This window comes from Diabrotica undecimpunctata, chromosome 7 (assembly GCF_040954645.1).
Source record: "Diabrotica undecimpunctata isolate CICGRU chromosome 7, icDiaUnde3, whole genome shotgun sequence".
NCBI classification, from domain to species: Eukaryota; Metazoa; Arthropoda; class Insecta; order Coleoptera; family Chrysomelidae; genus Diabrotica; species Diabrotica undecimpunctata.
In genome coordinates this window covers 50800683-50818372 of record NC_092809.1, presented here as the reverse complement: position 1 = coordinate 50818372, position 17690 = coordinate 50800683, and the positions used below count along the sequence as shown (strand labels likewise).

At 33.6% G+C, this 17690-nt stretch overlaps 1 protein-coding gene across 2 annotated transcripts in view; it reads right to left on the bottom strand.

Annotated features, from left to right (window-relative positions):
* Megf8 (multiple EGF like domains 8) overlaps positions 1-17690 on the bottom strand; it is a 94773-nt gene that overhangs the window by 54685 nt on the left and 22398 nt on the right. For both annotated transcript variants that reach the window (XM_072537310.1, XM_072537311.1), the window contains exons 2-3: positions 13314-13694; positions 12594-12844 (exon numbers count right to left, since the gene is read on the bottom strand). In XM_072537310.1, the coding sequence (XP_072393411.1) occupies positions 12594-12844; positions 13314-13694 (632 nt within the window). The remainder of the gene's footprint in view (positions 1-12593; positions 12845-13313; positions 13695-17690) is intronic.

Genomic DNA, 17690 nt, shown 5'->3' with positions numbered 1-17690 from the left:
GAGACCGATGATTTCGAACAACTGAAGAAGAGGTTAAATATGCGATATGGCCACGAACATTTGGAGCATGTATATCAGTCACAGCTTAAAAATCGTAGACAGAAGAAAGATGAGGTTCTTCAAGAATATGAGGTAGATATTGCCAGATTAGTACGATATGCTTATCCAACAGCTCCCGAAGACATGATGGAAAAATTGGCCGTTCAAACGTTTATTGATGGTCTTCGTGATCATGAAATGCAGAGAACACTGCGATTAGCTCGTCATAAAACGCTGGTTGATGTCTTATCCGCCGCCCTCGAATACGAGTCAGCTACGCAGGCCTCTGGCGGGTACAGTAAAGTTAGAACTGTAAAAGAGGAAGGAGATGAAGATAAACTTGACCAGCTCGTTAATATGATAAAAACATGACATACAAGAAAACGAAGACCATCAGATGCTGGAATTGTGGCGAAATAGGACACGTACGAAGCTCCTGTAAGCACCCTAGGTACGACGCAAATCAAGAAACTCACCATCAGGAAAACTAGAACGGGTCAGCCTTAGGGGGGCAGCTTCGACCCAGAACTTTTCCAAAGACCCTCTCATACTAATAGCTTCTTTGAAATGTCGTGAAGATAGTGTATATGTAGATGGAGACATAAATGGTAAAAAGCATACGTTGTTGGTGGATACCGGAGCGACCAGAACCATTATACGCCCGACAGTTATAAACAGCCGAAAGAAACTGTTACCAACGAGGTTGCGACTTCGGACCGCTACAGGTGAAAATGCTAACATTCATGGAGAAATCCAGGTACAATTGGGAATTGGAGCAGAAAAGTTCGTCCATACTGTTATAGTTGCTGACATCGAAGAGGATGTTATATTAGGAATGGACGTAATGAATATGCATGGATTCCAATTGGATTTTAAGAATAAGGTAATCAAAGTTGGCAACGAGGAGGTATTTCTTCATCCACATAATGACAACACCGTGCAAGCAGCCATTACAGAAGATACAGTCGTGCCTGCGAGAAGCGAAACGATCATAGTAGCGCGAATTAATAAATTCACAACACTATTTTTAAAAAGAAGAGGTATCACTTCCGTACAAAAGTCCTAATTGTTTATCACTTTCGTGATTAATTGTCACAAAGCAATAAAAACACATGCATAAATGACAAAATAGCCTCGAAACTAATTTTTTTAAATACATACTCTGTATCAAAATCAAACAAATACCTAAATAAACAAGGGGAAAACGACGAACATCTAATGCACATTATCCTTACCAACCGGTTACGGCTTTGGTTTTTTTAGTTAATAGTTACTGACTTTTTCGTTGGTATACAGATTAAAATTTTGTTAGTCAAGAGCCCTAGAAAGTATAAATATTTGACGATTGCTGAAAAGAAGAAGTTGATACAAAAAGTAGAGGAAGGCAGTAGCGCACCTATAATTTGCCTCTGGGGGGGGGGGTTTAGTTGGTCGCCGAAATTTTTTTGACTCCTTCAAATGTGTGAGTATCACTGTCGGAATCGGGTCTGGGGGGGGGGGTGTTTAACCCCCAAACCCCCCCCCTGAGTGCGCCACTGGAGGAAGGTGAGAAGAAAAGTAATGTTGCAAAAGAATTTAAGATTCCTCTGATATCTCTCTCGACCATAATAAAGCACAAGGAGAAAATTAATGATGCTCAAACTGGTGGAGTACGGAAAAGAACTACTAAAGGTGAATTTCCTCGTCTGGAAGAAAGTCTGGTCATTTGGCTAAGATAGTGTAGAGAACAAAAAGTGTCTATTAGCGGAAACTTGTTGAAGGAAAAAGCAAAAGAGTTCGCGTCTACTCTAAGCATCAAAAACTTTGCGGCAAGTGAAGGGGTGGCTTACAAATTTCAAAAAGAGAAATGGAGTTGTGTTTAAAAAAGTTTGTGGGGAAAGTGGAAGTGTTGATGATGCAGTTTGCTTAGATTGGTACGGTAAATTGAAGACCTATGATACTCGAGACATTTTTAATACTAATGAAACTGGTCTATTTTTCAAATGTTTGCCGGACAAGACGCTTACTTTTAAAGATGAAAAATGTCATGGGGGAAAACATAGTAAAAAGAGGTTGACAGTTTTACTTACAGTAAATATCGACGGATCGGAAAAACTTAAACCCTTAGTGATAGGAAAAGCAATGAAATCACGATGTTTCAAATGTGTGAAATCGTTTCTTACGGATTATCGTGCTAAGAAGCTTGAATGCCAAATACAACTTCCAAATTACAACCACTGGACCAAGGGATCATCCATAATTTTAAGACATTCTATTGCAAAGAAATTGTTAGCTCGTTTTAGAATCTCTCGACAAGCAGCTAACTGCAAATATTACCGTTCTGACAGCTATTTTACTGTTTGACCAGGCATGGAGAGGTGTAACACCCCTAACAATTCTCAACAGCTTAAAAAAATCCGGTTTCTTAAAAGAAGATCAGTAAAATCTTCCAATAATTATGGATGATGAAGAACCAGCAATAGAACCATTAGTTGACATCAGCGGTGTGAGTTTTTCTGACTTTGTTTAAGTCGATGAAGATGTTGCTGTCTCAGGTTCACTAATCGATGGCAAAATTTTATCTGCGACAGATACGAATGAAAAAAGTAACGATGAAGATGAGTATCATACATTAGAACATTTGGCAGAGGTGTCAATTAAAGGAGTGCGTCAAGGGTGCATTTTATCCCCCCTATTATTTAATGTATATGCCGAACATATAATCAGAGCTTCTCTTGAAGATCGCCCTGAAGGTACCAGAGCCAATGGAATCATCATTAACAATATAAGATATGCCGATGACACCGTAGTATTAGCAGAAACTAATAGAGACCAACTAAAAATATTGATGAACATATTATCAGAAGAAAGTCACAGGCTGGGCTTGGACATTAACTTTTCCAAAACCAAAATTCTGGTATTCCATAAAAACCCCCATGAACAAGTTACACCTAACATACAAATAAATGGTATCACCCTTCAGAGTTCCCAAAGCTTCATATACCTGGGCAGAGAACTAAATAGTCAACTAGACCACTCAAAAGAAATTAGAAGACGTATTGAAATAGCAAGATCTGGTTTCATGAATATGCGTAAAATGCGCTGTAACCCCAAGCTATCAGTCTCAATAAGATTGAGGTGTGGTCTCTATTACTATATGGCTGTGAGACCTGGACATTAAAACAGTATGACGTCAACAAATTAAATTCATTTGAAATGTGGATGTACCGCCGAATGCTAAGAATAAGCTGGACCAGCAGAACTACGAATGAAGAAGTACTGAGAGCAATGAACACACGCCCTCATCTGGTCAATACTATCAGAATTAGAAAGACGTCATATCTAGGACACATAATGCGCCATAGGAATTTTGAGCAGCTCCAAGTAATATTAGAAGGCAAGATTGAAGGTAAAAGGGGCATAGGACGAAAGAAAAAATCTTGGCTACAAAACATCAGAGATTGGACCCACACAAAAGGAAATGAATTAATTCATCAAGCCCAGAATAGAGAGAAATTTGCCATATTGATCGCCAACCTCAACAGAGACACTTAGGAGGAGGGAGGTCAATTAAAGAAGCAAGATCCTCATTCGATACCTTACAAACCTTCTGCCTATAAAACGAAAGTGATGAAAAAGCATTTCAGGAATTTTTTCTCTTAAAAAAAATTATTGAGCAGTCTGAGCAGCAGCAATGTGCTTTGAAGCAAACCAGTATAATACAGTTCTTTCGAAAAATTGATTAATTCACATTATGAATACATACATGTATGTACACGAATGTACCTCTAAACTTTTGTCATCGTTATAGAATAGCAATTAATAAATAATAATTGATCAACACTTAATAATTCGAAGTTTTATTTATTTTCTCTCGCAAATTTCGAAACATTTGATATTTCAAACACTCGATAATTCGTAATATTTTAAGAGTCCCTCGAGTTTCGAATTAACGAGAGTCGACTGTACATAGAAAAAATCATCGATTTCCCGTAAAAATCTTATACAGGTTTTCGAAGGTTCTCAAAGGTATACGAGAGATAGCTGATGACAAATTCTTGAAGACAAACAGCTAATTTTGCTTTTTTCCAAATAAAAGTTGTAAATCTTAAAAAGTTCTTTAATTTTTGAGTCTCTAAATTAAATTACATAAACAATTGTCCGAGATTGCAAAAAATTGATAATAATTTTGCAATCTAATTTTTTTTTTAATTGAATTTTTGTTAAATCTTGCACAACAAAAACTAGACGATATAGAAGTTTGCAAATTTTTTTACTTATAAAAACGCGTATAACCTATCTAACGTAGATACTTTATGGAATTAAAATGGGAGCATTTGGACGGCCTTAAGAATGTTTTAAAATTATAAACAATTTTTTGGCTTATAAACAAATAAAATATCTCGGTAACTATTAGCTTAAATTAAATTCAGGAAAAGGCATTGGAAAAGACGCGACAAAAAGTTTCTTATAAAAGAAAAAAAAGTTGAATTACGAAAAGTGGTTCCTGAGATACAACCGCTCAAAATTGACCGGCATTTGCGACGAAATTATAAACAATAGAATGATAATCTTTAAACTATTACCTTTTTTTTTTGGAGCTCTCTCTCGATAAAAATTTTCATATCTTCAAGATATTTATAACATATAATAATAAAAACCATCGGTATTGCACGTGAAAAATACCAAAAAAATTAGGTTGAAGCAAATTGAATTTCAAATATCAAAATCGGTATACGCAAAAAAAATGTGTTGTTTTTTGCACGGGTGAAATTTCTAACTGAAGTTGTGTAGTTTAGAAAAACGTACTTGTGTAATCGAATCGATCTATTTTAAATGATTTAGATTGTTTGTAATTTGAAAGTTTAAATTCAGCGTTTTTTAGGCATATTTAAAATGCCTCACATGTGTTGCCAAAAATCAAAACCCAAATTTTATTCACAAAACGGTTTATTCACAAAAGTGCTAATAACCATTTTTGCTTAAAATTGGCTCAGCTACATTTTTTATTTGAAATATTTTTGTTTGCGACGCATAGATTCTTAGAAAATCGATTTTTCCCGTTTTTTTTTCGCTACGAGAGAGGTGGTTTTAGAGGGAAGAGGAATAATAAACTTTTTTGCATATTTTCTGGTTCTCAAAATTTAAATCTCAGAAAAAATTAGCTTGTTCGTATGATTTTTAGAGGTTTAGTGGCATTTTCGATTCTCCGACAACTGGATTATAAATAAATAAATTTATTTATAACAACACTAAAGCATCTTTAGTATTTGGTGATTTGGTTTTTTAGATGGTTCTAGTAGAGTTACGTCGGACCAAAAAAAATGAAGGAAACAGCTTCATTGGAAGCCGAGACAACATATTTTTTTACGTATATCGATTTTGATATTTGAAATTCAATATAATTTTTTTGGTATTTTTCACGCGCAATTCCAATAGTTTTTATTATTATAATATATTGAATTTAAGATAATAGTTACTGAGCTATTTTATTCGTTTATAAGCCTAAAAATTGTTTATATTTTAAAACGTCCACATGATCCGATTTTCATTCCATTAAGTACGTTAGCTAAGTTATGTGAGTTTTTATAAGTGAAAAAAACGGCAAACTTTTATAATATGGTCTAGTTTTTGTTGCGCAAGATTTAAAAAAAAATCAATTTAAAAAAAATAGATTCCAAAATTATTAATAGAAATCTATTAAATCGATTTTAACATTTGGTGGGTTATTTTATTATGTTATAAAGATATTCCAAACGAATTATGAAGGTCTTAAGTGCAATCTATGTTTGCATTTAATTGAAAAACATTGAATACGAAAAGGCTTGTTTCCCCCTTTTTTTGGTATTTATTGCTATTTTACAGCAAGGGTAATAAATTAAAATATTTTACCCCGCCGCGCGCCGTATCTTAAAAAATTTAATGGACTACTTAAGTCTGACGTCACAATGGGCAGGGATTTTAGAAACCTTTCCAAACATTTCTAATTTGTGTGTATTTGTCCCATAAGAAGTTGGACATATTCTGTTGGACTGGATAAAGGGATAGAATGCGAAAACATGGAGTTGATTCCAGTTTACTCCAATTAACCTCGTCTACTCAAATCCGACTCTCACCTTCACGCTGGTGTCCCCTGTAAACCGAGCAACTCAACTGGAAATCCGGTATCCAACCCGGGTGGAAAGTTGGGTCGGGAACTGACGAGAGAGGGTGAAATGGCCCTCCGAAAAGGGGGTTTAACGTTGTTTACGACGAACTTGCAAACTAAATAAGGATAATGATTTAAAAATTTGCACGTGGAACGTAAGAAGCCTTTATCAGCCTGGAGCCAAGGCTCTGCTCATACAAGAAATGAATGAAGCCAAAGCAGATATCATTGCATTACAGGAAATGAGGTGGACTATCTCAGGCATCCTGGAAAAAAATAACTGCAATATTTACTTCAGTGAACATCCTATCTGACACGAGTTTGGATGGATACCGGATTTATTGTAAGCAGCAAGGTCAAACATGGTGTAATCGATTTCAAAGCTATTGATCATAGGATATGTCGAATAAAACTTAAAAGGAAGTTCACTATTAGCATTATTAGCATCCATGCCCCAACGGAAGAAAAAGAGGATGATGAAAAAGACATGTTCTATAAGGCACTAGACTGAGAGTACGATGAGTGCCCAAAAATGACATCAAAATAATAGCAGGAGACTTTAATGCCAAAGTCGGAAGAGAGAATATATTTTTGCCCACCATCGGAAAAGGGAGCCTACACGTAGACTCTAATGATAACGGTCTCAGAATCATAAATTTTGCGATGTCTAAGAACATGGTAATAGCTGGGACACGATTTCCTCATAAAGATATACGTAAGGGAACTAGGAAATCTCCTGATAATGAAATGATTAACCAAATAGATCATATAATCATCGAAGCAAGACACTACTCTGTGCTTTAACTTATTAGATGTTAGGTCTTTTAGAGGAGCAAACATAGATAGTGATCACTTTTTAGTTAAAGCAAGATTTAAGGAGAGAATATCCAATTTAAAAAATGAAATCGGGAGAGGGAGAGAAAAAATCGACATTAATAAACAAAAAGATCCCGACATTGCAAATGTATCCAGACAGCAAATAGAAGATCAAATAAGGACAAAAAACTTAGAAGAAGAAGATGACATTAACCAACTGTAAGTAAATATACGAGATATTGTGTTACAAAAATCGGTTGAAATATTGGGCAAAACCAAGTCAGAAAAAAGAAATCATTGGTTTGATCATGAGTGCGAAATGGCCACAAGTAGAAAGAACGCAGCATATCAAAAAGGTTGTAGACGAAGAAAAAAAGAAGAGTATAGACGTCTTAGAAGAGAGGAAACACGTATCCATCGACGTAAGAAGAGGGAATACGAACAGAACACTCTCAACGAGATACAAAGTTTATTCGATAAAAGTGAAACGAGGAAATACTACAAATCCTTAAATAATAGCCGTTGAAAATTTAAACCACGATTAAAATTTGTAAAGACACTAACGGTGAAATTCTACATGATAAAAACTCAGTTCTTAACAGATGGGCACAACATTTCAGCGAACATCTAAATATAAACGATATTGAAGGAGAGTACAATATAGAAAATGAACAAAATATACAACGTCAACTACACAGTGAAGAACCAACAAGAGAAGAAGTTTCAAATGCCATCCTCAAACTCAAAGACAATAAAGCCCCTGGAATCGATGAAATCTGTTCGGAAATGTATAAAAAAAAAGGTAGTGATAAACTTTTTGCAGCAATCCATAAACTCATCATCATCATCATCATCAACATGTATGCGTATACTGCTGGACATAGGTCTCCCTTAGCTCTTTCCATTTGTCTCTGTCTTGTGCGGCTTGCAGTTATTGCTAACACGCTTCAGGTCGTCAGTCCATCTAATTAGTGGACGTCCTTTGCTCCGTATTGCTTCTTGCGTTGGTCTCCACTCTAAAATACGTTTAACTAATAGTACTTATATGGCAGAATGAATTGGTAGCAGAAGAGTGGCTAAAGGGCATAATATGTCCATTGCATAAAAAGGGTGATCAACTGGAGTGTAAGAACTATAGAGGCATTACTCCGTTAGCATCTGCGTATAAAATCTTCGGCAATGTATTATTTGGAAAACTTAAACATTTTACAAAGGATATTGTTGGTCAATATCAATGCGGATTTATTGCTGGAAAGTCAACTACATATCAAATTTAAGCACAGGCAGATTCTAGAAAAGTCACTAGAATATAACATAGATATACACCATCTCTTCGTCGTGTGAAAAGAATTGCATTATATAATGCAATGATAGACTTTGGGATCCCACCTAAGTTAGTTAAGTTGACCCAACTAACAATGCAAAACGTAAGCTCATGCGTTAGAGTTGAAGGAGAAAACTCTACGTTCTTTGACATTAATAATGGTCTAAGGCAGGGGGACGCGCTGGCATGTCTCCTCTTTATTATTGCCTTGGAAAAGGTAATCAGACAATTAAATATTAGAATGAATGGAACTATTTTTAATAGATTGACGCAAATTCTCGCATTTGTCGACGATATAGTTATAGTGGGCAGAAGTATGAGAGACATGGTGCAGTGTTTTACAAGGCTTGCGAACGCGGCAAGTAAATTAGGACTTGTGGTAAACGAGGAAAAAATCAAATAGTTGGTTTCTAAAAACCCTCGAAATATCCCACAGAGAATTCAAACTAACAACCATACCTTTGAGCAAGTCAAAGAATTCACATATCTGGGATCGCTAGTAAACGGAACAAATACGACAAGCGACGAAATAAAAATATACAATACATACAAGACCTTAATAAAACCGGTTTTGATATATGGGATGAAACGTGGACCTAATCTCAAAATGATGAAAGACTTCTTGGTATTTTTGAGAGAAAAATTCTTAGAAAGATTTTTGGAGCCGTAAATGAAAATGGGCTATGTCGTCGAAGATACAACATTGAACTATATCAGTTATACACCGATCCAGATATTATGAAATTCGTTAAAGTGCAGAAACTTAGATGGATTGGACACATTGGACACAACATTTTCAAAACCAGAGCACGAAACACAGGACGACCACGAAGGAGATGGATTGATGATGTTGAAGAATACCTACAGATTCTAAGAGGAATGGCGACTTCTTTGTGAGCAGGCCAAGATCCACAACGGATTGTCGAGCCACTTGTAATGATGATGATGGCTTGAACATTCATTCTGTGCGATAAGTATTATTTGTTATTCGTGAATTTGTGAAGTAAAATATCAAAGTATTAAAATATTTACTATGAATGTTCATATTTTAAGGTTATGTTATTGTATGATTAAAACTTAAATAATTATTTTTTTACTGTATTTCAAGGTATTTTGTTGTGTTTATCAGGGTTATTTCAAAATAAATCAATAAATCATTGAATTGATTTGTTAAATTAATGTTTTATTCTTTTTTCGTTGCCAGTGATTTTATCCTGTTAAATAGTTTAAGTTGTAATATAACATTATGTGGAAACCTTTCTATCAAATTGCCATAATGAGTGTTTAAAAAAATGTTTTTTGAACATTGTTATAGTTTTTGAGTTTATTTTTTAGATCTGGGCATATAATGGCTAGTAAACATGTGTTAAAGATATCCAGTATTACTGAATTTTTCAGTAATGACAACAAAACTACTATAAACTATTTAAACTAAGAGCAAACGAATATATTTAGTCTTTTAGGGTATAAAATCACTAGCACTTAAAAAAGATTAAAACATTAATTTATACATTTTTTAACTTGGTAAATAAATTCAATGGTTTATTGATTAATTTTGAAATAACCCTGATAAAAACAACAACAAAATATCTTGAAATACAGTAAAAAATAATTACAGTTTTAATCAAACCATAACATAACCTTAAAATATGAACATTTATGTAAATATTTTAATCCTTTGATATTTTTACCTTACAAATTCACGAACAACAAATAATACCAATCGCACAGAATGAATGTTCATAACCAAAAGTCCTTATTTATTCTTCAAACAATTTAAAAAACCAATATTTCCAACTTCTTATGGGACAAATACACACAAATTAGAAATGTTTGGAAAGGTTTTTAAAATCCCCGCCGGTTGTGACATCAGAGTCACGGTAGTCTCATCGAGCAAAAAGACAACTCGATGGATAGTCCATTGTCGATATTTTATTGTTTTTTCAGCATATTTTCAGTGAACCTACTTACAAGTGTGTGACATAAAAAATATCAAAGTTATTATAAATGATTATAAGCTAAAAAGTCAGTGCTTTTTAATCTGTTTTTTTAATAACAAGTTTGATAAAAGGTTGAAATTTTTTTAACATACCTTAAAATTCGATTAAGAATCGATTAAATACACATACACACAAATAAACAAATTGAATAACTTACAAACTATTTGGTCGGTCTATTTGAGATTTAACACACTTCAATAACTCATTAATTGCCATAATTTCAAGTAATTATGCAAAGAAACAAAGTTATTAACATTTATAAATAACTGACAAAATAAGGGCTTTTTGCAATTATCTCGGTCAATTGTTTATGTACTTTAATTTAAAAACTCGAAAATTAAAAAACTTGTTAAGATCTGCAACTTTTATTTAAACAATTTTTTCTAAAATGTAATGTAAGAAACGTCTTAGGCTATGGCTCCACGAGCGACAGATTGTCGCTAGCAGTAGCAGTAAAATGTAGCTTGATAAATGAAAACAACAGCAGTGATACTGAGTGGCTCCACGCGTTGTAAATTGTCGCTTCGTTTCGAGACCGAGAAGCGTCGTCAAGGTCGTGTCGCGTTCGAATAGATCCGGACCTATTTTTTAGCAGTAATTTGCAGCGCGTTTGTGGCTCCACTAGCAGTAATTTGTCGCTTGTAGCGGTAATTGTCATTTAATCGGATATTTTCGTTCTTGTTTTTTATTTTTCTGTGTTTGTTAAGTTGTTTCTTTGTTTTTATAAATTACTTTACAGTTTTTTCATACAATTTTTTGTCTCAAATTATAACAAAAAATTATAAGTTCTAAGAAAGAAATAAATCCAATATTTTCTTTATCGGTATTCTAGATAACAAAAATCAATGGATGGTTTTTTTTTTCAATCCCAATTAACCGTATCAAACTGTACTTTATAATAGATGCCATTATTAAACAAGAAAAATTTGAATGAGAATAAACAGTTTTTATTGATTTCCCGAAAATCTATTTTTGGATTTTCTTCTTCGAACTGGTGATTCATTTCTATATAAGTGGTTGTCTAATCATATCATATAAATAAAATTTTAATAATCAGCAATAATCAATTGGGTTGATGTAATGAATCAGAAGATTCATTACATCAACCCAATATGATAAATTAATATAATTGACATATGGGAGCCGTCGATCTACTTGATAATTCAGTAGGGAATTACAGAATACGCAGAGGTAAGAAGTGGTGGCGGTCCCTTTTTATTCTAATGAAAGTTAAATAGTTAAATATTTTATTATTTTTTTATTTTTAGGTAGGTACATGTATAGGATTATAAAATATGTAATTTGAAATGTTACTTTAAGGTAATTGCTAATTTTTGTTGTGGCCTTAGGCTATCACGCATTGATGTATCCTGTTTTCGTATGACATCTTCTATTTCACATAATAAAAAATTAAAAGAAGACACTGACATCCTGTGATATTCAAAAAACTTGTCAGGATATTCTTTTAATTTGTTGTGTAAAAGAAAAAAATTTCCCCTCTGTCTGTCTAGGCACTAGAACAGGGTGAATCCACGATTTCCTTTTTTTTTAACCCTACGTCGACGGCGCAATGCCAATATTAAAGCAACTTTTTGTTGAAATGATAGATTATCCATACTATATTATTGTATTATCGGTCTGAATTTATTTTACTTATTTATTTATTTTATCTGCTATATACACGGACACTATATAAACGGACAAGATACCACTGATTGTAGCTGCGTCATATTAACGCTCATGGAGCCACTACAAGACCAAAACGCGGCGATATGCGCGCTGTAAACTGTCGCTCGTGGAGCCATGATTTTACTGCTTTACTGCCGCCGTAATTTTACTGCTACTGCTAGTGACAATCTGTCGCTCGTGGAGCCATAGCCTTATGGGCAAAAATATTTTTTTACTTTTCATGATTGTTTAAAAAACAAAGCAAAAGCTGTAGAATATCATGCTGTCACAATCTTGGAGCGGTGTCTAATTTTTTAATAGTAAAAAGTGTACGGAAATTTAAAAATAAGGAACATAAAAAGTTTTTCCACAGGTTATCAGAAATAAAAAATTAAAATAAGAAAATATTGTTAAATGTGAAGAATACGGAGTGCGGCATTAGTGCGAGGAACTCCAATCACTCATTTGTCGTAAGAAATACGAAAAAAACTATTTAGGTAAAAGTTTGATCACAGATATGACCATTGACCATACTCTATTTATTATTATTTCCTTCCTATTAGTTATTCAAATATTTTCACACAATTCCACATGCTCAATATAAAAGAAAACTACTAACCGTTGTGGCATTAATAATTGCAACGTTGTCAGGTTGTGAATAATTGACTGGATAATGATACTTGACGAACGTCAACCCTGGCCTTTTGTCTAACTCTCTGCACTGTTCCGGCCTGACCACTTCTGTTCCTTTGGCTCCCCACCATCCAGGTATTTGACTGGGGCTGTCTTCTTGTAATCCGCACACTCCGTAGTTGTCGTCTTTGTGGTGACATCTAGCGTTTTGGACGCACCACGTACATTGTTCCAAACCTATCAATAAAGAAATTATTGTTAAATTATTCCCACTCTTCAAATATGTGCATATTATCAGAGACCCAATGAGTATGAATGTTGAGGTTTTAAGGATAGTATTTCACTCTTTTACGCTATTTTCCAGTGTTCAACTGTATCAGTTCGTTATCGCTCGTTAGTCCGGGACTCCCGGACTAACAGGAGTTCCGGAGAGTATAATATGGAGGGACTAATTGTCCCTCCATATTATAGCAGACGTATGATGATACGTCCGAAGCATTTTAATAACTATGAAAATACGGAACTACGAAATAAGAGAGTCTTTGTGGAAGATTCTGTTAGTCTTTAATGTGTTTATTCCACATGTTGTCAGTGGCTATCGATTCTCTAGCTCCTCTTGTGACAAGAAATGGTCATTAACAAATAATCAAAGCAGTCTCTATATTTGTTTAGACTATTGCCCGCAAACTAGTAACTATTCTCTCACCTAATTTGTGTGCAGCTGATGCCATGGGCGAGTTGTGAGGTAAAGGATGTCCATGAATCAAACACGAGTGACAATCTCCAAGGGCTGGACATATCCCCGGACATTTCGTGGTCTGCAAATTCGTTGTACAGTTGGCTCCTATGGTTCGCCCATAACACTGTTCGTCCGCGGAACACCAGCCGCATTCGGGATCCGCAGAACATTCTCCGTAATTCTTGTGCCGGGCGCACGCAGCTTCTGGATAGTACGGTTCGCCTTTACGAGTTGCTACCATTGGAGGGACGGTATAAGCGAGGAGATCTCCATTTACGTTGCCGTGGTAGCCACCAACTAAGAGCAAGGTATTTTCGTTACGGACGGCAGAAGCATGGGCGAATACTCCTGAAATAAAATGTGCAATATTAAACTTAACATAATATTAGAAGGTAACATTTTTGTTCTATTGGGGTATTTACCTTCGAATAGCATAATTTACCTTTTTTACGACATTTTCAAATTGAAATTCTTACACATTAGATAGTTTGTAGATGGTTCGTTGTAAATTACATTGCAAACTTGTGCAAACAAGCGCTCAAAGAACCCAAAACAGTCGAAAAACAGAGACCACTAATAATGAATGCTTAAATTTTTAACTATTGTGGAATATCCCATACGGGTTTTTTTTTAATATTTAGCATACACTTATTTATTAAAATATAAGTTTGAAAATAATATTGTAATAGCCAAAATCATTGCGAGAATAAATTCAATGTCAAATAAACAATACGTAAGTTAACAGTCAAAAACCACTTTAGCGACCTGTAGAGTCAGCACAAAATATGTGTCATAGATTTCGTATTTAAAAGCAACTGCAACTTTTGGTTTTACGATAATATTATTGGTATTAACAGTAGAGGTTAAACACAGTCTTTCGTTTACGGTGTCGAACTGACCCGGGGTGAGGATTGTAATGTTAATTTACAATAAAGAACGAAAAAGTACAATCTTTATTTTTCGATGTGCAGCATGGAAAATCGGTTGGGCTAGCCGGGTGAGTGCCCAACACCACATGACGATCCTACCTAAAGAATAAGAATCTACTGATCCGCAGAAAAATGGTAAACAAAAATTTGGAAATGGAAACGAAAAAAGGTAACTATCTGTTACCTGCTGTACATATATCGAGCTGCATCGGCAAAAGAAGGAGAAACTTCGACTCCAAACTAAAAACGCGAGGTATCAAAAATAAATTGAAAGAGATCTAGCGCGTAATGCCACCGGTTTGACACGGATGGCGAGTGTCAAGTTATTCTGACCAAGTTTTGAACTTTGAAATTTGTTTTGAAATTTTTTACTAAGCAAACCCCAATTATTTTTCAGTTTTTTACCTACCCTAGAGACGGGGTTACCTTTTTTTGAAACACCCTGTATGTAGATATATAATATCGTATAATATGTATATTATTAATACTATCTACCGACACATACGCAATGGCTTTAAAAACTCACACAACTGACACGCGCCATACCAAACCAGTGATGTTGCTCGCCAGCTTTTTTTTACTTTATCTTTGATACCTCAAGTTTTAACTAGGCAACCCTAATTTGCGACCATTTTTTTGCGACTGATATAATCATATTAAAAAAATTGCTTTCATTTTATATAAAAAACATGTATATATATATATATATATATATATATATATATATATATATATATATATATATATATATAGGTCAGGAGCAGCGTATTTTATTTAAAAAATAAATGAACGAAATTTTTGTTCAAAAATTAATTACCATTATTTTAATTAAAACTATTTGCGGACTCTTTTAACCGACAACCTGTTATCAATGTATTCTCCTACTCTTAAATGTCTGTAAAAACGTGAGTTTGATTAACTTCGTTATGAACGTAGTGATTTTGCAGTGGAATCTAAGACTATTATAGCGTTTGATATTATTCACAAGGTTTTTATGACATTTTGACACAAGGGCTTGTTTTTAAGGGTTGAAAATGAGCAACCAATCGATATTTTATTGATAAGAAAGGAATTTATGCAATATGCGTCTATATTCTTTGGTACGAATGCCGAATACGCACTTTAACACGCAAATCCAGAAAAATACAAAGGAGTTCAAAAAGGAGTTGACAAAGTGGTTAATTCGAGTTAGTTCTAATAAATTTCACCCATATAAAGTAAAGTTGGTTGAAAAGATGGCAAATGGTGTTTTGAGACTTGTAGAGTTTTATAGAGACCATTTTTTATTATCCTAATATCCATATCGTAATATTAATTAAATATCACGATCTCTAAACGACCTCAATTTTTTTTAATTATGTTCTCTGGCGAAGCAACCTTTCTTTATTAATGGAACCGTAAATAGGCTATAATTGCAATTAGTAATCGTGTACAGGCGGGGATACAACAACGAAGAAATAAATAAACCTCAATTTATAACACAGCTTGAATTAGAAATGAGAATATAGTTTTCAGTCCTCGAATTAAAGTATATTTCCATCTACTAAAACTTAATCAAAAAAACTGGCAAAATAAAAATCTTTAATAATAATAATATTACTGCACATATATCGAAATAATACTGTACATCTATTTTAACTATGACAAATATCGATGGAAATCACTTCAAAATACTTTCATATTTTGCGTTGTACGACATCGCAGTGTTGCAGATTTGCTCTTTGCGTTGCTTTAACGCATCTCATTGCAGTGCGCCGTTGTGGATCAACACATAACTGTTTGCCAGTAAGATACTACAAAAAAAATTGAAAACAGATTTTTAAGAACATTTATCCCGTACTAAACGAAGAAAGTAACGATTTTCCCAAGACACTCTTTGATACAGGTATCTAACAACTGCTGTTAATAAATTTGGTGGTAACAATATGCAATAAACAAAATATTCAACAAATTAAACGTCATTTTTAACTTATAAACAATGCAAGACCGCTATTTGATTTTAAATACTGAAGGTGAAGACCGATAAATTATATTTAAAAGTAACACAATTTTACCAAAAAAGCATAGAAAAAACTTTAATTTCACGCGAGAATGGTGAAAATATCGCAAGTATTCAGCTACAAAATTTCAAGAAATTTCACTTATATGCTATTGATTATGTTCAAATAGGGCTAAAAGGAACTATAACGTTAACTCATTCAGTCACAGCATCCTCCTACGAGGACACAAACTTAATAAGCATCATATTGCTGAACAGTAGCATTTAACCTTACGAAATACCATATCCCCTGTAGAAGGACAGTTTATTTACTCATTTATGAATTATGGTAGTACTTAGGAGCGAACGCAGTACCAATAACGTAAAGTTGATTATGTCAGTTTCGCGTGAACTGTCCAACATCTACCTATACACGTGTAAATTTATGATTGATTTACACGTAGAATTAAAAGCTAAAATATATATATATATATATATATATATATATATATATATATATATATATATATATATATATATATATTCAACTAGTTTGAGTGTAACTAGAGCCTTAATAATTTATGCTTTTTCATTTAAATACATATTTAGCGTTTTTGTAAACTTTGTATATTTTGTAAACATCGACGTCCTTCAGGAAGGACAAACGTACTTGTGACAGTAAAATTTTTCGATTTTGGTTTATTCTAGTTTTAATTTAGTTCTAATTTACTTTCTCAACATCATCTGGGCATATTTCATATTAGATTACTTTTAAAAATTTAAACTGTTAGAAATCCCGAAATTATTTGATAATAAACTAGTGATTGATGTACCTAAATTTGTTGGTATAGGGGAACTAGGTAATTGCCAAAGATGTTACAATATATGTATATATATATATATATATATATATATATATATATATATATATATATATATATATATATATATATATATATATATATATCGAGAAAAGGAGTACGACCGTCAATCCAAAATAAACTAAGGTACACTCGAAGAGTGGTGGGTTTTTTCGGTCAAAGTGGAGAAATAAAAGACAAAGAAGGTGGCTACTTCATCTATTTATTGAAGACGTTTCGCTTTCTGCTCAGAAAGCATCATCAGTTCATCTAAAAAGAACAATATGAAACCAAACCTGCTACATGTCTTTGTAAGGTAACACACTTTTGGTGTAACTTCTCTATGGATGTTTGGTTTCATATTGTTCTTTTTAGATGAACTGATGATGCTTTCTGAGCAGAAAGCGAAACGTCTTCAATAAATAGATGAAGTAGCCACCTTCTTTGTCTTTTATTTCTCCACTTTGACCGAAAAACCCACCACTCTTCGAGTGTACCTTAGTTTATATATATATATATATATATATATATATATATATATATATATATATATATATATATATATATATATATATAT